This window comes from Struthio camelus, chromosome 3, assembly GCF_040807025.1.
Source record: "Struthio camelus isolate bStrCam1 chromosome 3, bStrCam1.hap1, whole genome shotgun sequence".
Lineage (NCBI taxonomy): Eukaryota > Metazoa > Chordata > Aves > Struthioniformes > Struthionidae > Struthio > Struthio camelus.
The window spans coordinates 65,540,922-65,565,172 of NC_090944.1; the positions used below are offsets into that span (position 1 = coordinate 65,540,922).

A 24,251-nucleotide genomic window follows, 5' to 3' on the forward strand; every position below is an offset into this window, starting at 1 on the left:
TAATTCTCTGCTCCGATAGAAACTCTTCTATTCATTCCTGAAACTGTTCTGTTTAAGGGAGGAAGATCTTTATGAGCTGCTGTATCAAACGCTAGGCAGAATAATTGCAGCATCCTAGCATATTATCTGTAACGGCCTGGTGGCTGAATCATTTTTTTCTTACCAAACCTTTGAAACCTTTTTACTTCAATTAGTCTCTGAAGGCAGATCAGTAGTTTTCTTTTCCAAGAGTAAAGATATGTCTAGCCTGTACAATGGAGAAAGTAAGTTTGTCCACAGCAAGGATGAAATCTTCACTCTTAACTACCATTACAAATATATAAGGTTCCCAGCATGACTGCATCTTCCTTATGCAAGGTGCTTATGTCTACACAAAAAAACAAACTTCTGTCCTAAAACACTTGAGAGCAAAGTAGAGAAGACCGGCGAGAGTGATAGTGTTGAGGATAAATATTTTAGTATTTCCAATCCCAAGATAAGGGTAAATTTTTATGTTTGGAAAAGGGAAGTCTTTTCAAACAAGCAAACCTATTTCTTGTAGATGTGTTCTTTTACTTACACCCAGCCCTAAAGTCCTGTGAAATTAGTCAGTGACGTTGTTAAAATCGTGAGATCTCTGTTGTTTTGCTTATGTTTACAATGAACATCAAGCTCATGTCCATGAGAGAGGACTTTTGTTATGAACCCAGTTTCCTCCTTCACATGTACTTGCTGAGCCAACAGTCAGATCTTCTCATTCCTCTTTGCTTAGCAGGGAACGGCTGACTCGCAGCGTTAGGCAGGCTAAAACTACGAGAAAAAGCTCAGGTGGTAGTAGTACTTTCCTCTCTGAAAGAAAATGATTAAAAAATAGCTTAAGTACCTGGAGCACACAGATACAGCTGTCTCATTAGTAAATGCGCAGGCTGGTGGCTTAGTGTGAACTTGTTAAGTACTTCTTCAGAGAAGAGTGATGTTCCTCAAAACTGAATCTAGCTTTAAGGTGAGCAGGCTTCATACTAGTCCCTGCTGGGCTGGATCTACCTCCCCTAACCTTGAAGATAGCACAAGGGTTATAAAGTAAGAGGGCTCTTTGTGTGGACAGTGAAAAGAACTTTCATAAGGTCTGTTGCCCCGAACACTCTGGTAAGTATCTGTTGATGAACACTTTCTCATCCCTGCTTTTAATTATAAGCAACCTGGGACATGCAGAAGTTACAAGCAAAATTCAGCCAGGTCCAATGCAACATGTCTGTATAATAACAGATGGGTCTGGCTCCCAGAAGGTAGCGGCCGGGAGGAGGTTAGCAATGTGACTTCTCTTCCGCTACTGTGCAGGTAAGGAAAATTCCTTGAGAACTGTGGTCAGCTGCCCGAGGTCATACATCAGATATATAGCACAGCAAAGAATGATACCTCTTCCACTTACAGCACTTAGAAGGGGAATTAAGTGGAATTATTGATATATTAAAGGAAATATGCTCTTTGGCAATCTCCTCGTGTGGCTCATCTGGATGTGTATCTGTTACAGCTGTAATTATCAGCTTGTCGTTAAAGCAGATGATTGTCTTGGGCTACTTAATGGTGTCAGAGTTGTAAAAAGATTTTGGCTGTCATTATATCTCCCTCTTACCCTGACTTTCTTAGATTTGCTTGGGAGATAACAGCAGCCTTGAGATAGCCAAATGTTTGTTCATGTAAATACATTTCTTAACTAGAACAGTTCTTTGTAAAACTGTCTTGTGGGATTGCTCCAACAGGAAAAGGAATGCGTCATGGTATAAAAAGCCAGGAATTTTTCCTCCAGTGTTTAGTCACCCCTTAGGATGAAGCCACTAATTCCTCCTTCTTGCCCTTTAATACACACGTTATGTAAATAATCCTAACAATAAGCTGTCTGGAATATTTTATTGCTTAATTAATATGGTTTCAATATTATGAATAAATAAGATCGCATTCAAATTGTGAGTGTAGTAAAGTTGAGGGGATATGATCCAAGAAGGAGTTTCAACTCCCTTCACATCTGTTCCTCTATTTTGTTGGATTAATTTTATGTTCTAAATTAATTTATTCTTATGAATCCCTTTCTCTGTTGCTCTGCCCTCCTCACCCTACCTTTTCATTGTCTGTTGGCTCGACACCTTTGCTGCTCTCTCACATGGGGAAATGAAAGCCCATTGACAGCCCAGCTGGCTGAGCAGATCTGTGCTGTTACCCTGTGTCCCGCGTGGGGCTATCAGATGTGATGGTTTCCGAAGGCTTTGGACTGGTCTCTCTTTTCAGTAAATGCAGGTTTTCCAGTTGGCATTTGCTGTTACTTTGATCCATGCTTTAATTAAGAACTTGGGAATTCAAAGTCCATTGGGCTTATTTCGTACTAAAACACCCTTCTCTTCCTCCCCTCCCTGCTTTAAAATAAAACTCAAACCTAAACACCTCCAAAGGCCTTGCTTATTTCTGCTTGGTGAAGGCAAAGCAGTTGTTAAAGATTTATCTCCTCTGCATGTTTCTCACCAGCATTTTGTTAGGTTTTGGCTACAGAAACGCTGACGTGGCCACTTGTGGCTGTTTATAAGTCTCCAGAAAAAAATTCAGCTTCAAAAAAAGGCCACAAGGCAGGAAAGTGGAATTCTTACAAGCATACAAGAGGCTTATTTAGTAATTGAGCTTTCATTTTTGCTTTCCTAAACTGCTTTCCTAAACTGTAAACTTTTACTGGAAGGAATTGCTGCTCCCTCTGGTTAGGGAAAAGCATCTGGCACATTTTGGGCGCTCCCCACGTTGATGTGATGCGGTCGCAGGCCTGGGCTCTGCTGCGTGCCCTCACGCTGCCTCTCAGGGCCGCTGGGCTGGTGTCGGGCTCCAAGCGGTGTGTGGAACAGGTATGGGGCTCTTTGACCTTTTGGAACAGGTATGGAGCTCCTTTTTGCTAAAAGAAAAAGAGTAGTAGCTCCACCTTCCCAGCTATATACATATATTTTTTTGGTTTCCCCCATTCCCCTCAACTGGTGTGTCCTGTAGGCCACTTTTGGCCTCTAGACTACCTCTTTGAACATGCCAGGTGATTTTTGTTCCAGGATGCCCCAGCTAATGAAGTTATGCATCTTGGTCTACTTCACTTCCTTTTGCCTCCACAGCTTTCCTCCTGCAAAGCGTTTGGCAGTGACAGGCAACATGCTGCATTTGACTTTCTTTTCTTTTTTTTCTTTTTTTATTTTAAACAAAGTCTAGTAGAATCAAGAGTTTGTAGCTATTGTAAATGGGCTCTCCTTTTCTAAGACATGTATTTTTAAGAACTTATAGGTATGTAATTGTTAGCGCTACTTAAATGCTTCATTGTTGGAGGAAAAACTTGGTTGAAATCAGCCTGATGAGTTAGAAAGCCCTGGGAGAGGGACAAACTAACGCAAACAGACTAAATGACTGTGTTGAAGCACATCATACTAGAAATTTACTCTGCTTTTCAGGAACATTGTCAGACCATGATCACTGAAATGCCTCCCTGTCTCATGGTGCATGGTCCTGGGTTGCTCAGCAGTGGCAGGTCTGAAATGCGTCTCGGAAGCATTAAAAAGTATTAAAAACAAATGAAAGAAGAACATGAAATACCTCATGATGTCCCTTGGAGTATTTGTTTGCACCTTTCAAATTATTTAATTGTATCCGTAAACTCCCATTATGTTGTAGACTCCTGATAGCACACAACTGCACGTGGAGCAATCTCTATGGTTTTTGAATATCCTATCTCCTTGCTTCCTTGGTAGGAAAAAAAAAGGCAGATGCAGAAGGCATCCTGACTGCTCCTACATGTTGAGAGAAGTGTACTGCAGCTATTACTCCGTGGTGACACCTCTCTGAATCTACCTCCTGAAACTGAAAATACTTTTCTCTCATTTCAGGAATATTAGCCATAATCTCTACACTTTAAAATTATTATTATTTTTTTGCTACTTATGCTCATATCTTCCCCCGCAGTACAATAAACAGCAACTTAATGCAAAGGAAATCATACCTGATTTATTCATGCTTGTATAAACAGCATGTATTTCTTCACATACAGCGAAATGGAATTATAAAGACAAGACTTTGTGAATAAAATTTTGAGAAATGAGAGAATTCACTAGTAACTCATTTACCATGACAGGAGATGAATAGAGGTAATTTAGTCTCATAAAAGTAAAATTGGCTCATGTCTTACACGGGGGTGGGAGGAAGAGTATTGTTTAGCGGCTGGAAAGCGGAGTGGAGTTGAGAGTTGGCAGCTGCACTGAGGGGGTTTGACTGCCTGGCTGTGTAATCTTGGGTGAGTCATTTTATGTGCTTGGTGTAAATGCTCCTTTTGGTAAATATGGATCTAATTCTTGGCTAGTTTGTAAAGGGTTTTGTTCTCCCCATGTGAAGCACCAGCAAATAAGACTCCAGTGTGGTGCTGGTCTATTGCCACGTTTGAATAAGAGCTTTGCTCTCCGTTCTGTTCCTGTGGCTGCTGTAGTTGCTCCACCAGTGTGTTTCAGCTTCCAGATCTGTCCCGGGGACAGAGAGAGAGTAGGAAAGAGGTTGAATGTAATCCTGAAGGAAAAGCAAATATTTTTTAAAGATACATAACAGTAAGATAAAAAGATTAGGGCCTGTGGGACTAGGCATTACAAGACTCATGAACAGAAGATCCTCTGAGGTACCTCCTTGGACAAATAAGCTGGACTGAAAGTACCAATGAAGTGTGCCTGGGAGCACTTTCTTCCCCATTAAAAATGAAAGCAAAGGGGAGGCTGAGGAAAACTATGCAAGAAAAAATTCCCCTTGTTCCTAGCGCAAATGTTTAGAAAGTGCAAGGATGGGTAAGGCTGTTCTCTGGCACCAGGTAAACTGTGGTCATATATGAACAGACCTCACTTTTGAGGTCTAGAGACGGCCTGAAACAAGAGAGAGACCTGGCAAGGGTGAGGTGGGTACAAAAAATGTGTGAAATAGCTAAAGAATTTGCATAAATTGGCTTTGGAGCAATTTGCTTCTCACACAAACAAATCTCACCCATGTCCGGTGAAGGAGGAGATGCTGCTTTTTTTTTTTTTTTTTTCCCAATGGCACGGAGGAGATGACGTTTAAGAGTTTAAGGATGAACTGGGCCAGCTATGACGCAGCCACTGTTTTCAGAAAGTGCAAGAGGATGCTTCATAGAAATTCTGTGGGAGTATCAAAAAAAATTCAGTGGTTCCACAGTGCTGGGAATGTTTGTTTAATGGTATGAACAGATTAAAAAGGAAAAATGTCCATCTTCTGCCTAACCACACAGCTTTCAGCATTTGTTCACACTTCTAAGAATGCTAAACAATAAGGTTGACTTATTTATACTGTCGTTCTGATTCATAAAAAGCCTTTACTGTCTGTCACTTTGAAGCTGGGATATTATAGTGTAACCGGAATTGCTAAACCTTACAGCATTCATCAGAATGACAAAATTTAATTATTTTTTTATTATCAGTAAATCATATACTGATCATCTTGTTTATGATTTCATTTTTGAGGGGTTTCTGGTTCCCTAAATTACTCTAAAGAGACTGATGTGGCTTCTTCTGTGCTTTTAATCAGTTTATCATGTTTCAAATCTGTAAATGATGTTGTTTACAGGTTTTCAGGGGCTTGTCACTAAGCACTAGAAACAACTTTGGCCTGGGACTTGTTGAAATACACAGTGATCGTTCTAGGCTGAGTCCTAACGCTATCACTTTGTAGGCTGGATTGTGATAGTCTGTTCAGATTTCAAAAGCATATTCCAGCTTTGGTAACTGTACAAATGCTCCGAGGCTAGTCTGGGCAGGCAGGAGACAGCCACAGGGGCTTGGGGAAATCTTTATCCGTCGTAACCTTTAAAAGGTCTGCGTGCATCTCTCGGGGAGATTGACTTGAAAAAAAGTCTATAGATACCTAACTGCAAAAGGGCAAATCCAATGAGGGATGCAAGCAGGCTGGGAAGTGGATAAGGCTGAGCAGACAGTCGGGAGACCAATAGAAACTGCTGAGTGATAGCTATATTGGTGAGCAATCAGCAGCCTCTGACTGCCATCTCTGCAGCGGGGAAAACAATCTTATTAATGCGTTAGTTTTGTTTGTTCCTCTAGTTGTTTTAACACATTGTGAAAACAAAATGTGTAGGTAAAATGCAATATGGTAAGGAGAACGATGCAGGAGTAGTTTCAACTTTCGCCAGCAACTGGGCTCTTTCAGGCAGACAGCACCCACGCGTGCCGCGGAGGAGGAGAGGCCCCGCGGACACGCTGGAACGAGGGAGGTTCATCCTGCTGGAGCGCCTGCCTGCAGACACAGGGCTATTTCTGAGAAACAGTTTTTTTCTGGTTGTAGTAAGGAGGTCATGCGTCCAGTGGCTCACTTGCATTTTTCTTTACCTGTCTCTCTTTCTCTCTCTCTTTCTCTCCGCGCCCCCCCCCCCCCCCCCATTTTGGCATGGGAGCACTCACACCCCTTAGCTCTCACTCCTTGATATTCTCCCTGCTAGAGTCTTTCATTGTTATCACAGCTCACCTTGCCCTGCTTTGTGGCTTCTGCCTGTAAAAGTCACCGTGGTTGTCTCTTCATCACCTTCCTTTCAACCCATCACTAATTTCCCTATGCCCTTTTCTTGTTTGAATGATTGACCGGTGACTTACATTTATCTTATATTGTAAAAATTTTCGGGAAGAAGACATGTCTCTATGACTTGGTCTACAATTATGGCATTATAGAGCATAAATAGTTGTTATTAATAATGCATCTCAAAATGATCTCTTATTTGACGAGCATAGTTTTTATTTTAATACATAATATTTATGGCATGCTTGTAAGTATTCTGCAGTGTATTTTTCAAAATTAATGTAGTCTTACAAAATGAAAAGTCACTACTACGCTTGGGTGTTAAATCTTTGCTGAGAAATAGAAACAGGCTGCAGGATTTTGTACGAAAATTATGAAAGGTGGAGACTCTGCTTTATCTATGTTGGCAGTCAATGTTGTGAGAGCAAGAGCAAAGGAGCTGGAAATGTGATATATACAGACATTTGTGAGTGACAGAGAAAAGATAGCTTTAAATTTTGTTGAAGCCATTCGAGTTAAGACATGCACACTTTAATTAAAGCAGCCAGCCAAACTTCAGCTGAATCTAAGTCACTGATCTGTTCTCACTGGATACAACATAACTTTGAATGATAAGAAAATGGATAGTTTACTCAGAGGGAATAAATCCAGACATAGTGTTTATCTCTCCCAATAACAGCATTTCAAAAACAGGTCACCCACAGGATATAAAGAAGACAGAGGACCTATGCTTTCTTTTCGTACAGTGTTCCTTGGGCTGCATCTGCTTCATAAATCTCCATGTAAAATTCTATGAAATTGTTTTCTCTAGGTGAAAAATTGACTTCTCTAAAATAGACGGAAATTTTGCTCTTGACTTAAATGGAGCTGGTTTTCTGTCTGTATAAATTATTTTAGAAAGAAAAATGCTTGTTTTGTGTGAGAAATTTTGCACAGTTAGCTCACCTTGATGACAGTTCGGTATAAAGACAGATTTAGTGCACCAAATAAGTTGTGACCATGGGCAGCCAATTAATTCGTTAGTCAGAAAATGTTCATATGCTTTTGTGTTAGACTGAGTTTTTCCTCCTCCTTTTTGCCTCGGAACAGAAGGAAATGGGAATTATATGCTAAGATCTATGGTAGAAATTCTACTGCAGAAGTGGACAGCTGAAGAATTGTTTATACCTGTAAATACATCTTAGTATAAAACACTAATATAATCTATATGTGCAGTCACTTTTTTATTGAGAAATGTTCAGTTTTTGAAAGAAAGCAAGACAGACAAGAGCACTTTACTGGACAAATGTATTCAATTTCTGACCTAAGGAAAAAATCAAAGAATACTAGAATGGTTATTCAATCTGAGAAAAGCATCGGACAAGAATGTCAAATTCAAAGACAGGATTGTTCTTCTGTATAGCCTCAGTTTCCCATAATAACTTAATGTCTTGGTGTCATCCTTCATCACTAGGCTGAGCTCATTACAGCTGAAATGAGCTCAGCACTGTCTCCATTGAAGTTTGGTGGTGGTGGTAGCAGAGGAAACTAAAATAATTTAACTAAGGATCCACTTTCCTCAAGCAGACTAAAACCCTTTCTATTTGAAAGGAGAAACGCCTTGCGCGGTCATTGGTTTTGAGATCCTGGCAAAACAGCATGGCAGAGGAATGTAGATAGCAGCGGGACCCTCTGGTTGGGGTTGACCTCACACCATTGGTGATAATGGTGGGTTTATATTTGGTTTATATAATGGTGGACTTAATAAAAAGCCAAACAAATGGCAAAACAGCCTTCTAATCCTCTCCCTCTCCAGGCCTGTAAACTTGCACTCATGTTGTGGGCTGCTGTCAGGGGCACATGGGAACTTTTGGAATATTTGGCCTGTAGTTTTCTAGATGTCATATGGGGGTGCAACGGCAACTGCTTTCACTCATAAACTTTTTTTTTTTTGGAACTATCACTGCAGACACCTTGCAATTGTAGTCAAGAGTCCTTACAGAAATCAGGAGCAGCGCTCTTGCGTGGCTCTGCTCCTTTCTTGCTGAGAGACCTTGGGGAAGCCTGGCAGATAACCGTTCATTATGAAGGTCCTGTCTTATCTTTGCCCCCTTGTTTGTATCTGTGAGTGTCAGGAGAGAGGTGATCAATAAGATAATAAACTCCTTTTTCAATCTCTATCCCATTGGACTATGAAGGTGTATTTTAATTAGTTTTCTGTCTACCCAGATTCTTACAGTGACACTTATAGTATTAAGGTGCTTCTTGAGGGAAGGAGGAAATAACAAGTTTCTTATTCTTTAGAGGCTCTCAGGTTTTTTTTTTTTTTCTCTCATCATCTTTCTTTTAAATTCTTACTCTTTTAGCCTGCTAATTGCTTTCCTTCTTTCCTTTGCATTCTTCTGCTGGCATTAGTTGCGCTAGAACTAAGTCACTGAAATTAATTTGTAATAACAGAGCCTGTGCTTTGCTGATGAGAAATCAGGGCTCCTTTTTCTATGACTCTCACTCTTACGCTTGTCTCCTCTGGGACTTCTAGTGCTGAAGGGAGTTTGTCGCTGCAGAGAGGAGAGCGCTCTGTTCCCAGCTCTGATGGGTGTTTAGTTAACGCTCAGCCCATATTTTCTAGGCAATCATCAGAGCAGCTATCTGCTAGTGAGCTTCACTTTGCTTAGTCTAATTTCATTTTTGATTTCTTCATGCTTGTTTCTAGTTTGTGTTCTCTGTACTGCTACTCCCGAACACAGGGATTACTGTAGTTAGAGGTGGTTTTACGCTGTAAATGGTAGTGGAAAAGCATTTTTTGAAGCTACTGCTTGGCAATTTGCTGCTTATTGTTAAACTAATGAAACAAAATATAATAGCAATGTTTCTCAGGCTTGAGAAATGACTTGAGGCCAGCACACCTATGGCAGGCTTGCTTTCCATAGGGCGCTGGCGGCTCTCAGCTCTGTGGCACTTACTGGCTATCATGTGTGATACAGAGCTGTACCCGACTTTTTATTCTAGCTGAGCACTTCTAAGCATCCTACTGGCATTGCTGCATCTGCTCTGTTGAGAGGCACTTCAGGGGCACGCGGGGCAGAGGAAGAGCTCAGGGACTCCACAGGATGGTATTTGGGGCTCTGTGGCGCTTTGACCAGAGACTTGACCTGCATCTCTTGCTGCCTAAGGGAGTACTTGAGCTTCTGGCTGTTCTCGATGAACAAAAGAAGGCAACATTGGTTAGAAAAAACTTGTCCCTGAAAGTGACACAGAAATTGGTGCATTTCCAGGCAAATACAGGTTTTTACTGTTAGGAAATCTACTCCCCTAATTAGCTTTGCTATGAGTTTTCCATGTAACAGCAGGGAACAGAGGATTCTCCCTTATCACACTTGTGTTACACACCCAGGCAGCTCTCAGTTTACTCTGGCAAGCATAGAAGGCATTCAGTCTTGAGTATAAGGCATGCAACCTTAAATTCAATGGGGAAGACTCTAGAGTAGTCAAAACCTTTTGTTGTATGAGACCAAACTAAAAAGCTAAAGCATCAGAGTCAGCACTCTGCTGGATTACTTGTGAGAGGCTGCAGACAGAGGCTTTTGGCAGGCAGCTACCGATCAGCAGCATCACTGGGGAGGGCCCAAGGGGGCTCGGTCTTGGCCCAGACATGGGTCTGCCTCCCGGCAGTGACTCACGGGTGGGCAGGAAAGGCTGCAGGGACACCCGTGCTGCTGGGCACCTGGTGACATGCATGGGCAGCGAAGCAGGTGGGGGGCAGACAGCCTCTTACGTGGGCAAAACATCAGGGAATAGCACTCTGGTTACTGAAATGCAAAGAAGGGAGCTCTGTGACACTTGAGCTGGTTGTCTGAGTCGCTTCTCCCTCTCCTTCCAAGGAAATGGCATACTACACCCTTTTGCAGTGTTTTGTGTCATTATGTACCACTTTGTCTCCTGCAGTCTGGTGTGTATCCAGTTCCTGCCTAGAATGGCTATGGAGGGTTGTAGGCTTAATTTACTGCTCCTGCCCTTGCTGGCTCTGAGTGGTGTCTTTAAGGATAGCTGAGACAAATCCCGTAACTCTCAGGCAGCTGTAGATTAGCAGGTGTTATATAAACTGTGATGACTGGAACTGCACATGAAAAAATGTATTTTTAAAGCAAACTCTGTTTCTATTTATTTACGTACCATGGAATTGTTGCTCAAAATTTAAAGTAAAATAAAGTTTATTAAAAAAATATATATTTTTAAAACATGGCATATGTTTGGCTAGTTGTTAGCACTGGCAAGTTAAATGCAAATTTCGAAGGAAAGGCATTTGAAACACACCAGTGCCCATACAAGATGAAGTGGCAATTGCATGAAAACCAGAAGCAAACAGAACGAAGTAACTGTGGCTGAACATTTTGAAAGCTGTAGCCAAAAGATAATCAAGTTATTAAAAAAAAAAAAAGGCAAGCAACAAAACCCTTGTAAGTACAGCTTTTGGTAGAGTTTTGATCACCCATCACTTTGCCCCTATATTATGCAGTTCTGTGCACCATACTCTTGAAATAGAGTATTGTAAGTTGAGGGAAAGGGACAAAGAAAGCTTAAGGATATAGTTCTTCACAGTGTATAGCAACAATTTTTCAAATGGGGCTGACTATACAATTGGACATAGCAAATGTAAAAGAAGCAAAGATATGAACATACTTTAAATCTGATGTTTTTGAAGTTGAGGGGTTTAACATGTTAGGAGAAAGCAGCGCTGACATACGGGATGCAAGTGGAACAAGAGCTAATTCTGAGAATGTGCCTTTCTGAGAATGGTCAACTTTCACTGCTATGAGGGGCCTGCAGGAACGTTTAAATACTCAGAATGGAGTGAATGAGCCTGTGTCCCCAGTAGCAAACATAAAATGCTGGATTAAGAAAAGCAAGACCAAAGCCAGAAATGTTTTATGCCAACTGAGGTCCCTCACAGACCAAGCATCAAAATAGAAAGTTGGTTAGGAGGAAATGTAGTGGTTATTAAAGAGAGAGTGTTTAACAGGTAGAAATTATTGGTAGGCTCTGACTAGAGATAAAAGATGGATTATAACATCTGAACTGCTGGCTTAGAGGGGCAGGATCACAGATGTGAGATCTTAGAGCACTAAAAGAATATTGGAAAACTTTGACCATGTTTGAAGGTCAATGCCAGATGAGAGCTCAGCCAGTGCCACAGCTGGCCACTACACCAAAAGCCTGGCCTTTTCCATAGCCGGAGGGCCGTACTGTAGGATCACTATTGTAGCATCATAATCCTTTAACTGTCCTACACTGCTGAAATAACTTTGGGCTCTTCTGGCATGTTCGTGTTTCCTACGATAAGACTTCTTTTCTTTTCCCTTTCCTTTCCTCTCCTCCTCTTTCCCTTTCCCTCTTTTTCATTCTTTTTTTTTTTTTTTTTTTTTTTTGCTTGAGGCGCTCAAGAATAATGGTAGCTCGGTGCTACTCTGGTGTGACAGCAATGCACAATTTAAGTGAGAAGAGGAAAAAAGATCAATAGTGAGAGAGGTCTTGGTCCTCCTGTAAGCTGTCACTATCTGAGCTATGGAAGGCAAATAAACTTCTACAAATCAGTCAGAAAGTGGATGTGCAGAGTTTGGAGAGTAAATGAAAGTTTCACAGAAGGACTCTCAAAGGGAAGGGTAATGATAGTGGCTTTAATCACAGGATGAGAGCTGATGCAGATTGCGGAGCTGATACCTGAGAAATGAGGGACAAACCCATAGCTTTTGAAGCACCGTTGAATACTAACGCCCTGTTGTTATTCTTTAACTGGAACTGTTCTGCAGCCATGGGACTTTTGCCATCCACCAATCATGTAACTAAAAACAAAACCAGAAGGGAGCAGACACCTGCATTTTATGTGTTTTTCCAGTGTTCAGATAGGCACGCTGAGTCGGGGTGGGGGGCCATTTTCTGGGTTTGGTAGACCGCTTTTTTCGCTGCATAATCTTTCCCCCAGCATTCGAGATCAACCAGGACAGACTAAGCCTAAGATTAAGGCAGACCAGCTGAGGAGCTGTTCCCATAGCAGATGGCGTCACACGAGTGGAGTTACTCCTGTGATAGAGCAAGGCTATACAGCAATACAGACAATGGGGCAAATACTTGGTTTTTCTTGACCTAGTCATTCTCACCTCACTACTAGTTCCTTTCCCCCTGCAGAAAAGCAAACCAAACATCCAATTACTGCTCAAGCAAGAGGCCAAATCTGCATGTCACCACCAAACTTCTACTCCAGACTTGTATTTATGTCTCTTGTGAATAATGTGCTTCACTAAGATTTGCATTAGGTCATGTTTAGTTTGTTTAGTAGCACTTTGTGTGGTCCTGAAAAACAGCTACCGTGAAGTGACAGTATTGTAACCACTTGAAGGATTGCATTATATAGCTGCACACTATAGCATATAGCTGCACATGTGGTCAAAAATTAGACACCACATCTGACTAATCACTACCTTCAAAGTTTTTCTGAGTAGGTCTGATGAATAAGTCCTTTCTCAGGAATTGAGACTTCTGAAACTGTTCTCTAAAATCACAGTAGTTTATTTCGCTTTTATCTTTGGATGTCAGTGATGCTTTCTACTAAACATGAAACAAACCTGCTCATCTATGAGGTGTGGCCATTAAATCACCGTCTAGATCAAAGATTTTGATGACTCATCCTCCTGTCACAAAATGTAGTTATAGTTCCTATGACAACTACTCCTACCTCCTCTGGAGCATAGACTAAGGGTAGTGTTTGGTTACATGACCATGTAACCCTGGGCACTGTGACAGCCTTGTCATCTCAGCTCCTGTCTTTCTTCCTAAACAGCATTTAGCTGAAGCCCACGTGTCTTGTGTGGAATATGAATTTAAGTGACTGACCTTCATTTTGCTTACTACTTGCCACCTCTGTCTTCCCCGTTTCCTGCTCTTTATTAGTAAGCTTACTTTTTACTAAAATACATTTGGTAGGGCTGTCTTTATTAGTAAAAACTTCTGGAAATGGATCTCTGTGATAGTAAATCTGTACACTATGTGAGAAACATGAACTGACTATTAACAACAGTATCCTAACAAGTAAATAGAGTACTAATCTGTATTATGTAAACCAATCTGCTCACCAAAATTCATGAGAAAGCAGCCAAACAGGACTGTGTAGCAGATTACTGCAGTTACTTCTGCAATACACTTAGAAAAAACTAAAACAAATTGAAGAGATAATATTAAAAGACTTTATTCACAATAGAGAAATTTTTACAAATATAAGTTCTTAAAAATTAAGCATCTCGATCTATTATGTATTCCATAATTTCAGAGTTTATATAAAGGTGAAAAGACTAAATGGACTATGTACAAATCAAAAACAATTTAAATGTATCAAAGAAATGGACAGTATGTATGATGAAGTCACCATAGAAACAGTGAACGATTGGGCATTGCAAAAATCTGTGTACAATGCACATATATGTAATACTTATTTCACAAACTATCAAAACAATGTTGTTGTTTTCATGAAATAACGTGGGTGCCATTTAAAATTATTCACTTCTTAGGATTTAACATATGTAGAGTAATCTGCATTATTATGCTACAAAGAAATGGAAAAAGTACAGGCAGTGTGTTTCTGCAAAGATGTCCTCCCTTCCCCACCAGTAAAGCAATTTGTCTTGCTTTTATGAACGACCACGTACGCGGGTATGCAGTGATCACCACGAGCCACTTGCACACAGTTGGTTAAGTGAATGGGAAAGAGAATGAGTGTTTTCGCAACAATCTAGCAACCACTGCTAAATACTGTTTCAAAACAATTGCTCTAACTTTGGTGTTTTAGGGTTGTTCAAAAAATAAAAAAAGAAGAAAAATCAATATATTCTCAGTCTATGAAAAGATTTTTTTCTTACAGTTGGCAGATCTACACGTTGTACAATCTTCTCGTCTACTTACATTAGTTTACAAAAAGTACAGTATAGTGCAGTTTGTACATACAACCTGAATACCAATACCAATCACATCAAATTTGTGCTCTTGCAAATCATAACTCCCAAACTCAAAAAAAAAAAGCAAAACAAAACAACAACAAACCTGAATATTCGTATTATGAGGAAACAGTCATGACACTTAGATATCTAAGTACATAGGACTCAATGCATACAAGAGTTTCGTGTTTGTTGCCTGCTTTTTGAAACAAGGAAAATAGGTATCTGGTTTTCCATTGTTTCTCTTAAACTTACTAAGTGAGCACAAGATCACTAGACACAGCTGAGGGAAGCAGACTGTGGTCAGGAAAACCATATAAAAAACAGGCTTATAAAACACACTATTTTTTTCTGAGCTAGTTATTTAACTGATATGAGGCCTACAGCAGCACGTGCACAACCATGGTAGGCAGCAGCAAATGACCCCAGAGATAAAGATAATTAAGACAAAAGTAAATATTACTACTTTTTTTGTTAAAGGGGGAAGAGAATTTAGTTTTATTCCACAGTGATGATAATTTCTGTGGTACTTGGAAAAAAATGATCCCTTAGAAATAGTTTCTGAAGAAACACCAAGAAGTACGGCAGTCCTCCAAAGATACAAATTCTGGAGTATCAAAATAAGCAGGAGCTCTGCTTTTCAACAGAGGAGAGCCAAAACTTCATCCTCACGCGTTCTGAGACTGTTCCTGTGAGGTGCATTACTCTCATTCCTTTGAGAGTATCCATACTTTTTTTTTTTCCGAACTAATCATAGCACTAAAGCAAAAAGTCCTGAGTCCATGCGAGCAGGCTTCACTTTAGGCAGATGCACACACACACTCGTAGCAGCTCTCCCCGCTGTGGGTTGCGCAGGCTGAGCAGGGGCCCTCTGCTCGTCTCCGAACGCAAAGGCGCAGCTCTGCCAGCCCTGCGACGGCAGCAGCGGCGCCGCCCCAGACCCTTTTGCCCCCTACATAAATGTCTTTGGCTGCTCCCGTGGCAGGTGCTCCCTGCTCTGCCGTGGAAGCGGGTGGGCAGCGCTGTCTCTGCCCACTCCAGGATGCAAAGGTAATGGGTCAGCCGCTATATATAAAATCCTAGCCAGCCATCTTTGCTCTTGGTTTCTACCTAAGAAAAGCCTACGCTGCAGATCTCTGTCAATATGGGAGAAAGGAGTACTCTCCTTCTGTAAAATGCACTCGGTGATGCTTCCAGAGCTACGATTAGCTACGCTGGACATGTGAGATCTCATTAAATAACTTTAAAGAAGATCATTGTTCAGAACCATTTTTGTTTTGCCGCAGTTGAATCAGTTACTAATGTGCTTTGTCAGGATGGGAAGTCAGGTGTTACAGCCTCCTACTCAACGTATAAAAGTCATCCTGTTACTAAATGAAAATACATATAGATGTAAAAATCATGTAAAACACTCCAAACTGCACTTAACTAGAAAAGGAATTAATTGTGCCTGAATTTTACCCTTTGGTGATGCCATTAAATAGAATATTTTTGGCAAAGCTGTTACCTCTGTTAGCAACTGGGCCTCTGATCTGAGGAATATTGTTAAACACGCTGTATTTCTGTCACTCATAGAAGGCAGAGTTAGTGCTTTCAAAAATTTTAATTTTGTGCTGGAGAACTTCCACACTGAAAGATTACTTTTTTTTTTTTTTTTAAGGAGATGAGTTTTCTTCAAGGCATCTGAATATATCTTTATTTTTCATGTAAATACACTAAATTGCTTTGTGACAATAAACCAACAGGGCTTATGTCAGTTTGAACTAATCTGAACGTTTGAGAAAGTCACCAACAGCCAAACAAATTGTCTCTGGAATAATTCTCAGCTCAGTTTTGAGAAGAATGTCATTGACTTTTTTGTTTTGTTTTGTTTTTTCTTTTACTGTCCAAACATATGAAAGCTACTCGACTAAATTCAAGAAGAAGAAAAGACTCCCTTACTTACTGAGAAATGACTGTCTTATTTTACTCAATGCTAGCCTGACTAAACAGCTGAGAATAACTCCACTTATGAAAAGGAAGAAACAATTCAGTCTATAACCATAATCTAAGCAAACCCTGAAAACTAAGGTCCGCTAATGAATGCGCTAAATTGATAAAAAATGATCTAGAATAACTTTAATGGATACTGCGATTTCTAACAGAGTTGCGTCTGCATGAGATGAAAATACTCCTATGTGGACTTCACTGACAATGAAATACATCAGATACTTTACCAAATTATGATAGACCCGCATAAGAAGAGGCTGTCACAGTCACAAGATTTGTCTTCGATGACACACAAACGAAACAAATTAACATAGAACAAACAAAAAGAAAAAAAGCTCTTTATACTTAATTCAATATGGCTTTTTGCAACATGGCAAAATATTACAGCTTAAAGCAGACATCTCCTCACAGAGGAGGAAAGAATTTTGCAGTCAAATCAAAAGCAGAACAGGAAACAAGTAACATGCAGACCCTTCTGTTCTTTTTGGCCAAGACACCGCTGCAGCCTAACAAAATCTGGAGAGATGTGATGTTGTATGTCTTCTCTAAGAAGTGGTTCAGCTGGATAAGACGAATGAAGATTTACTGTGAGTCTGTGTCCATTCATAAATATTTACTGGTAAAGAAAACAGACTGCAAAACACTTGATTTAAAAACTTAACTCAGGAATTTAAAAATAAATCATGTGCCCAAGTCCTGGAAAGAAATATAAGGAATGAAACCAAATATAACTTAATCGTGATCTATTTCTGATTTTCTTCTTTATTTCCGTCATCTTTGTGAAGAACAGGGAGAGGATGAGCCTCTGTGTTGAAGACCCAGTGTTCAAATGGAAGAAGATCATCCTCAGAAAACAGCAAGTATAAGTACCTGGCAAGAAAGAGCAGGTAACATGACTACATTGGCGAGGTGAAACTAAAATAGTTTTCAGGTAAAAACAGATATCCCTATTTCTGTAGATGAATGTATCAGTGGAAACACGCCTGAAATGAACAAACACAATACATAAGTCCTAGCATAATAATGGTCAGCCCAAAGCACTGGGGTGCACAGCTCGGACTGGACCTAAGGGCAATAGCAACTGCAGCAGCAAAGAAGTAAAGCTTAGGTTTTCAGCATTAAATATCACTTCACTTCTGTTTCATCCTTACTAAATTCATTATCTGTTGTTTTGACAGTATTCAACCATGGCAAGTTTTTTTTTTCCCTTGAATGGCCACATATACCAAGTTGGGGGAATTATAGTCCAATTCTGTTTTACTTACTTACTTACTTCTAGCATTAGCCTATTCTTGGATAGCCAGTTACTAAGGAGGATTGGGTCTATTAAAAACCATAATAAACAAATACAACATTTTCTTATTGTCACAATATAAGGGTACTAGTTACTGTAGCACTAATATAGAAGTCTGCTTAGGAATGAAAGTCAGCTTAGCAAATTAAAGTTTATCTTTTCTCAGGCACTAACCTTCTGCAGCCTTAGTAAGTGGTTTCAGCCTATACAGCTGCAAGTCAGAAACCTTGCTGGCTTCATGATATTTAAAAGCAAAATCTAAAAAAGCCTTGAGAGCTTTGCTTGGTCTAATTCTGATATGCAATCTAAAAGGTAAATTGGAGGCAGGTTATCATATACCCTGCTCAGTCTTAAAAAAAGCCACGTAGGTACATGTATGTATTCATATATCCCATTTACTTTAGTAATAGACTTTCTGTTGAAATGGCATAATCACTTCTTTCTGTGCTTTCCAGCTTACTCTTGCACAGTAAAAAAGGGAAGAGACCGAGACAAATAGTCCTCTATTTCATTAAAAAATCAGGAGACAGTGATAGAGAATGAAGGCTTTTCTTTTCTTCCCTCTTATCAGGCTGTGTGAGCTTACCATGCAAGTTGACTCCTTTTTTCCTTAGTCTGTAGTTTTAAAACAAAAAATATGCAATGCAAGCCTGGTAACAGTCCTCGGTCTACTAAATTTGTTTCATTAGTGCTGGTGTATGTAATTAGATCCTATCAAAGCGAGGATATTTAATTCTCAACAATGACTATCAAATACCTTTATCTAAATAATTTCCCAAAGTCATAGAATTTAGTTTATTAATACAGAAAAGAGAAAAAAAGGCATTTTGGCTTCCTGTCCCCAAAGAAGAGCTTTACTATTCAAGTTAGATTTTGTTACCTGAATGCCAAGGATACTAACGATAAGCACTTGTCTGTAAAGATGATACACAGAACTACTTTACATTAATGAAAGCCAACTTTCTTAACTTACTTGAGTGTCTCTGAAAGGAAAAAACTTTGCTGCACATCATCATGGCTTTGATGACTGTTATAAACGTCTCTGATGCCAGAATAGCCTCCATCAACTCTGCAATATTTTTCCAGTGCCTGAAGGAGATGAAAGGGGAAAAAAATTCAGCAAGATTAACAAAAAGAATCATCTCTCAGTTTTTCTTTGTTTGACAATAACAGTGTAGCTCCAAAAAATTGTTCACAAACTTTTTGAGAACGACTTGAAAACTATATATATATATATATATGTATATATATGTATGTGTGTGTATATATATATATATGTATGTTAAAGACACAGGCATACGTGTTTAATTTCACATTTAGGAAGAGAAGTAAAATGATAAATTAATAAATGAAATGAACACAAACCAGTTTTTAGAGAGGAAGACATATGGATGTGATATTTTAACTTGTTTAGTTTTCCTCTTCTTAGTAGGGTACTGTCTCTATCACAGACCTATCTACGCACCTCAGAGATCCTGTTACATGTACCTTTCTTGGTCATATTTTAGTGCTTAAAAATTACCTTGATAGGGTTGAATGCCATGATAAACTCTAAAGATTTTTAATACCATGCATCTTTGCCTTTAAAAGAGGCAACGATATTAGAAAAGTGGCAGGCATTTAGCTTTTTAATTAAGAACACTCCCACCTTTGCCAATAGTAGTGTGCTGGTCTATTCAGGCCTTAAACACCTTTCCCTCAAAAAGCAAGTGCCCAATTCATGAAAATGCAGCCCTTATGAAAGTCAGCTCTCAATTTTCTGTACAGGTTGTTTTGTTTCCTTTGCAATTTTGCCTTTCAGTGAGAAACCTCTGGGCTGTGACTGAGTTTCTCCTTCTGCAGAAGGTCCTATTTTTTGATACTTTTCTGAAAAAGCTTTGTCTGTATACACAGAAGTAGACAGAAAGATAGTATCTGGCCAGACTTAATGCAATAGGTTTAGACATGAGAATAAGAAAGTTTTTCTTTAACTAATTTCCAGACTATGTATTCAATTAAAAATTTGCAATATAAATGATTGATTCCTATTTTACAATAACAAAGAGCAAACACACTGCCAAGGACTCAGGTACACAGACCTTCTCAGAAATATAATTTCTTTTCTGCCCACAGAAAAAACATATTATATATGCCCAGCTAATTTTGAAAGAGAAAAGAGATTGATGAAGGGTGTACACAGATGGGCAAAAATAAGTAGAACATGTATCTCGTGACAGAACAGTATAAGATATATGCAGTTATACTATTTAATATACTTTGCTGTTTTTCTAGATTTATATTAGATAGGTGCTTGCATTAAAAGAGTGGTATCTATAGTTTCTAAAAGTGGTCTCCATAGTTTTCACTGGAGAGTAAGCTGTCTATTATATATTTAAAAGGAACTTTTCTCCAGCAGCTATTCTTTTTAAAATATAACAGGCCTATTTGTACTTCCTTGTGTATCTTTAGCTCATTTTCCTGGACACTTTTAATAAGTGACAAATATACTGAAGGTTAAACAAGTAATTTCCCCTGGCTGGTACTCCTTTCTTCTCATCTACTTCAACCTGTGATGAATTCAAAATGCCGAATCTGTGTCTAGATTTTCAATGTCAAACACAACATTATGTTTTCCAAGGCCCAGGAGAAGGAGAACTTGAACTTGAAGGATAAGGCTACGTTTTCAAGAAAATACTTGCATTCTAACCAGAGTGAGGTAAAACAAAAGCAAATTGCTTTTGAGTTGACGTGCTCTACCATGTAGCCAGAGCCTTCTTCATGAGGATCGCTACAGTCCATTCTAGTGAGATATACTAGAAGCACCTGAAAAGACTGCTATGTTTTAAACCAAGAAGTTCATTTGCACCACATAAGCTACTTGGTGGCATCTACCTGGTGCAAATATGAAGCACCTTAACCCCTCAGAGCTCTCTTGCACTTACTAAAGGAACATTCACGTGTGGTATTAGCGCAATATAAAGGCCGTTGGGTATCACCCTCCTTTAACTGGCAACAATGTCTTTTTGTCTCCACACCTTCACTCTCACAGTAATTTTCACACCTGGAGTGGGGAGTAGCGGGTGGGAAGAAACAATAAACCACCTTTCAAATTGGTTGTCTTCAGAAAATGAGGGTGGCTAGGATCAGCTATGCTAGCGATGGAACACATCAAATGGACTGCAAACTGGCTGATCACAAGGGAGAAAAAACAACAGTGCAAAGACTTCAAAATATGTGCCACATTTACAATGCAGAAAGGGAGACTTTCATGAGCTGAGCTGATAAAATCTTTCCGACTCAGTAACAGTGGATATTGATGTCAGTCATAACTGCATTTTCTTCATCTACTGAAATACAGCATAATCTTGGAATTGAGCTAAAGCAGCAAAGCAAGTTTCCAAAGAAAAAATGTAGAGGAAAAAGCATATTTTAAGTGAATAAAAGTTAGAATAAGAATTAATAGGCTTGTGCTAGATGTTAGAGAGTTTAGGACTCATGACCACTTAATAAAGCAACCTACTTCCCTACCGCAAGGGCACTAGAAAACAAACCAAGCGACTTCCTGTTGCCAGTGTCAGGAAGCACGTAAAAACAGCTTTTTCAGACAAGGGCAATTGGTCTGATTGTTTTCCCTTTGTTCTTGTTTCAGTCTCTGCTTCCTTTTCATGAAACTGCTGCTGGTAGCTAAAACCCCTGATTCAGAGGTCAGGGATTTCCTCAGTAATATTGGGATGGGGTAATGTTTTCTCTGGTACAGGAATAAGAAGGAGGAGAGAGCAGAAGTGGTCTTGATAAGCTATCATGACACATGCTGGAACAAATAACATAGCATCATGTAGAACTATGCAGGCTACCGAAGACATCAGGGATGTCTTCTAAGAGAAGAAAAGAAAAAAAAAGAAAAAATATTTGAAGCCTACAACTGACTCTATAACATCTGTGAATTTGCAGGGTTTGTTTTTGTGAAACACTCAGCTGCAGATTAGGACAGCGGAAGATGGGAATGCACAGAATGGGGCCAGCTGCATCTCCCACACATGGGCTCTGATCCATTACATCAGAGCCCAACTAGAGTAACTACAAGGATGTTTAACAAGGAACGCATGGAGAGTGCTAAGAAGGTAAGTGAGTGTACACACGCAAATTAAATACAAACAAACTGAACCAACAGAGTGAAGAATAATAACAAGAAAAACATTTCAATTGTTTAGAACAATGTTATCAGTACTGGCAGCAAGAATGGGGCAGGAAAACATCTCCTAGAGAAGAAATGTACTATAACTTGCACTACTGAAGCCTGGTAGGATGGACTTGCACAGACAGAGATGTTAAACATTCCAATTGTAATCTGCCTGGGAAGATTCCAATAGTAAAGCATGTGCCTATGGATGGTGGTAGCGAATAAGAAACAAAGGAATAGAATTCTAAACTGGAGTTTGTTTTCTTTTAATTGTTTTAGAATCATTAGCTCAGAACCATGTGGTTTCAGGGCAGATGCAGCCAAAACCCACGGAAGGCAAGTAAGATTTTTTAAATAACTACAGTCTACCTAGCTGAATATCAGTATTGCCTGCAAATATGGAATACTGAATACTGCTGACAATATTCAAAGAACGATGAGTTAAAGAGCAGAAGTATAGTTAATGCTTTTTACAACAGAAAAACAGATTTTGCCATAAATGTCTTTCTTCAAGAGTATCTGATTACCAAACCCACAGTTCTTTATGCCCAACATTCAACTCGGTTTCTTGTACTGTGATTACTGAATAAAATTATATATTTTTGTTATTGCTGTTGTTGAGGGAACCAGGTAACTGGCAGATGTCACGCAGCCAGAACTATGGAATCATAAGCCAGTAACAGCTCTCTCATAAGGTTCCGCAGGGATCAGTAATTGCGTGACAATCTTCTGCAACTAGTGGACGAGAGCCATTCAAAAAAAACAAGATGTGTTGGTCCAATCAAAAAACAGGATTTTTTTTTAAATCCTAGAAAGCAACAACTCTGTAAAATAGTGAAAGGTCACTGTAAACCTACAGAGAAGATGACCACAAAATAAATCCAGTTATGAAATACTGCACAGAGTTCTGTTTTCAGTTTTTTCCTGTTTTTGCTGAGGAGGAAGAGCCCCTCAGAATGTTCTTCAGCTTTCTGTATCTTACATGAAGAGCTCAGTCTGCTTATAAATTCCAAAGGAAGAATGAAAGGTAGATAATTTAATATGTACAATAACAATGTGAGGAAAAAATGAGGCTGTGTGAACTCTAGAAGTGTAATAAGAACCCATGCCGAGCAGATGAAACAAGGTAAATCCAAAGCCTCTCAGCTTTAACAATAAGAGCAATTAACCACTGAATTAAGGGAACTAATGGATTTTGCACACCAACGTTTTGCAGTCTGGAGTACTTGCCCTCTTGGAAGACTCATGTTAGACAAATAGAAATTGTTAGAGTTGAAACTCACAGGCTGGCGGGATACAGAAATTTAATGCTAGATGAGATTGTTAGCATTAATGGAGTTCAATCCAGATGCACTGTGCTTTTAAAAAGTAACTCATTCACAAAATGTTAGGTCCTACCTAGTTGCTCAATCTTGGCCTTAATCACTGTAATTAAAATCACTTTATTGCAATTACTGTTGAAAACAGGCTTCATAAAACTTATTTCTGTGTCCAAGGCTGAAATTTGATGCATATTTGCACTTTCCATTCACGCGTAGCAATACTTAACATCCTGAGCACTACATCCAAATGTGACCCTGATCTGAAAAGTATTTAAGAAGGAGAAATCACAAGGTGTTTTTCTAAATACAATACCAGCAGGACTAATTTAGTCAAAATGATCTTATTTCATCTATTTAGTAAATGAATCTCTGGATATCTAGAGATGATACTACTGATTTAAAACAAATATTTACGGACCAATCCCTAAACAATATCCAGGTATATTGTTTGATAGCTCGCTTACCGCGATATTAGGATTTAATAAGAAAATAATCCTACAAAACTTTACCTCTACAGCTTCCCATCCCCACTGCCTATACTTTGGGTCATGAGTGAGCCGCCACATGTACATGTAGGTCTCTATGACTTCTGGTCGGAGGATGTAGTATTTTTCGTTTTGCCTTGTAGCAATGGCCTCAACACCACCATCAAATCTGAAGGCTTCTGGTCCCAGTTTCATGCCTAGCCAACATAAAAAATAAAGGCAAAAATACAGGCATTAAAAAAAGTTTAAAATTGTGTAACCTTTCAAATCAAGCATCTTTTCATGGAATATCAGGCATGTTATCCAAAATGTATGTAATTTCTGAAAGATACTGCTGCACATCCTGCTTTAACGTTTTGGAAATAATCCACAGCAGAAAGGAGCTATTTCTCAATACCGTAGATCACCGCAGTTCCAGTTTGAACAGTGATGCTAACATTCTAACATCTGCATTCTCTAACACTTCATACAAGC

General features: G+C 39.4%; 1 protein-coding gene across 1 annotated transcript in view; it reads right to left on the minus strand.

The window, feature by feature from the left end:
• Window positions 1–13,770: 13,770 nt before the first annotated feature.
• The window catches only part of MAN1A1 (mannosidase alpha class 1A member 1), a 145,611-nt gene continuing 135,130 nt past the window's right edge, over window positions 13,771–24,251 (minus strand). Inside the window, exons 10-12 of the mRNA XM_068938155.1 lie at window positions 23,802–23,974; window positions 18,785–18,900; window positions 13,771–17,387 (exon numbers count right to left, since the gene is read on the minus strand). Coding sequence (XP_068794256.1) covers window positions 17,261–17,387; window positions 18,785–18,900; window positions 23,802–23,974 — 416 coding nt within the window. The 3' untranslated portion in view covers window positions 13,771–17,260. The remainder of the gene's footprint in view (window positions 17,388–18,784; window positions 18,901–23,801; window positions 23,975–24,251) is intronic.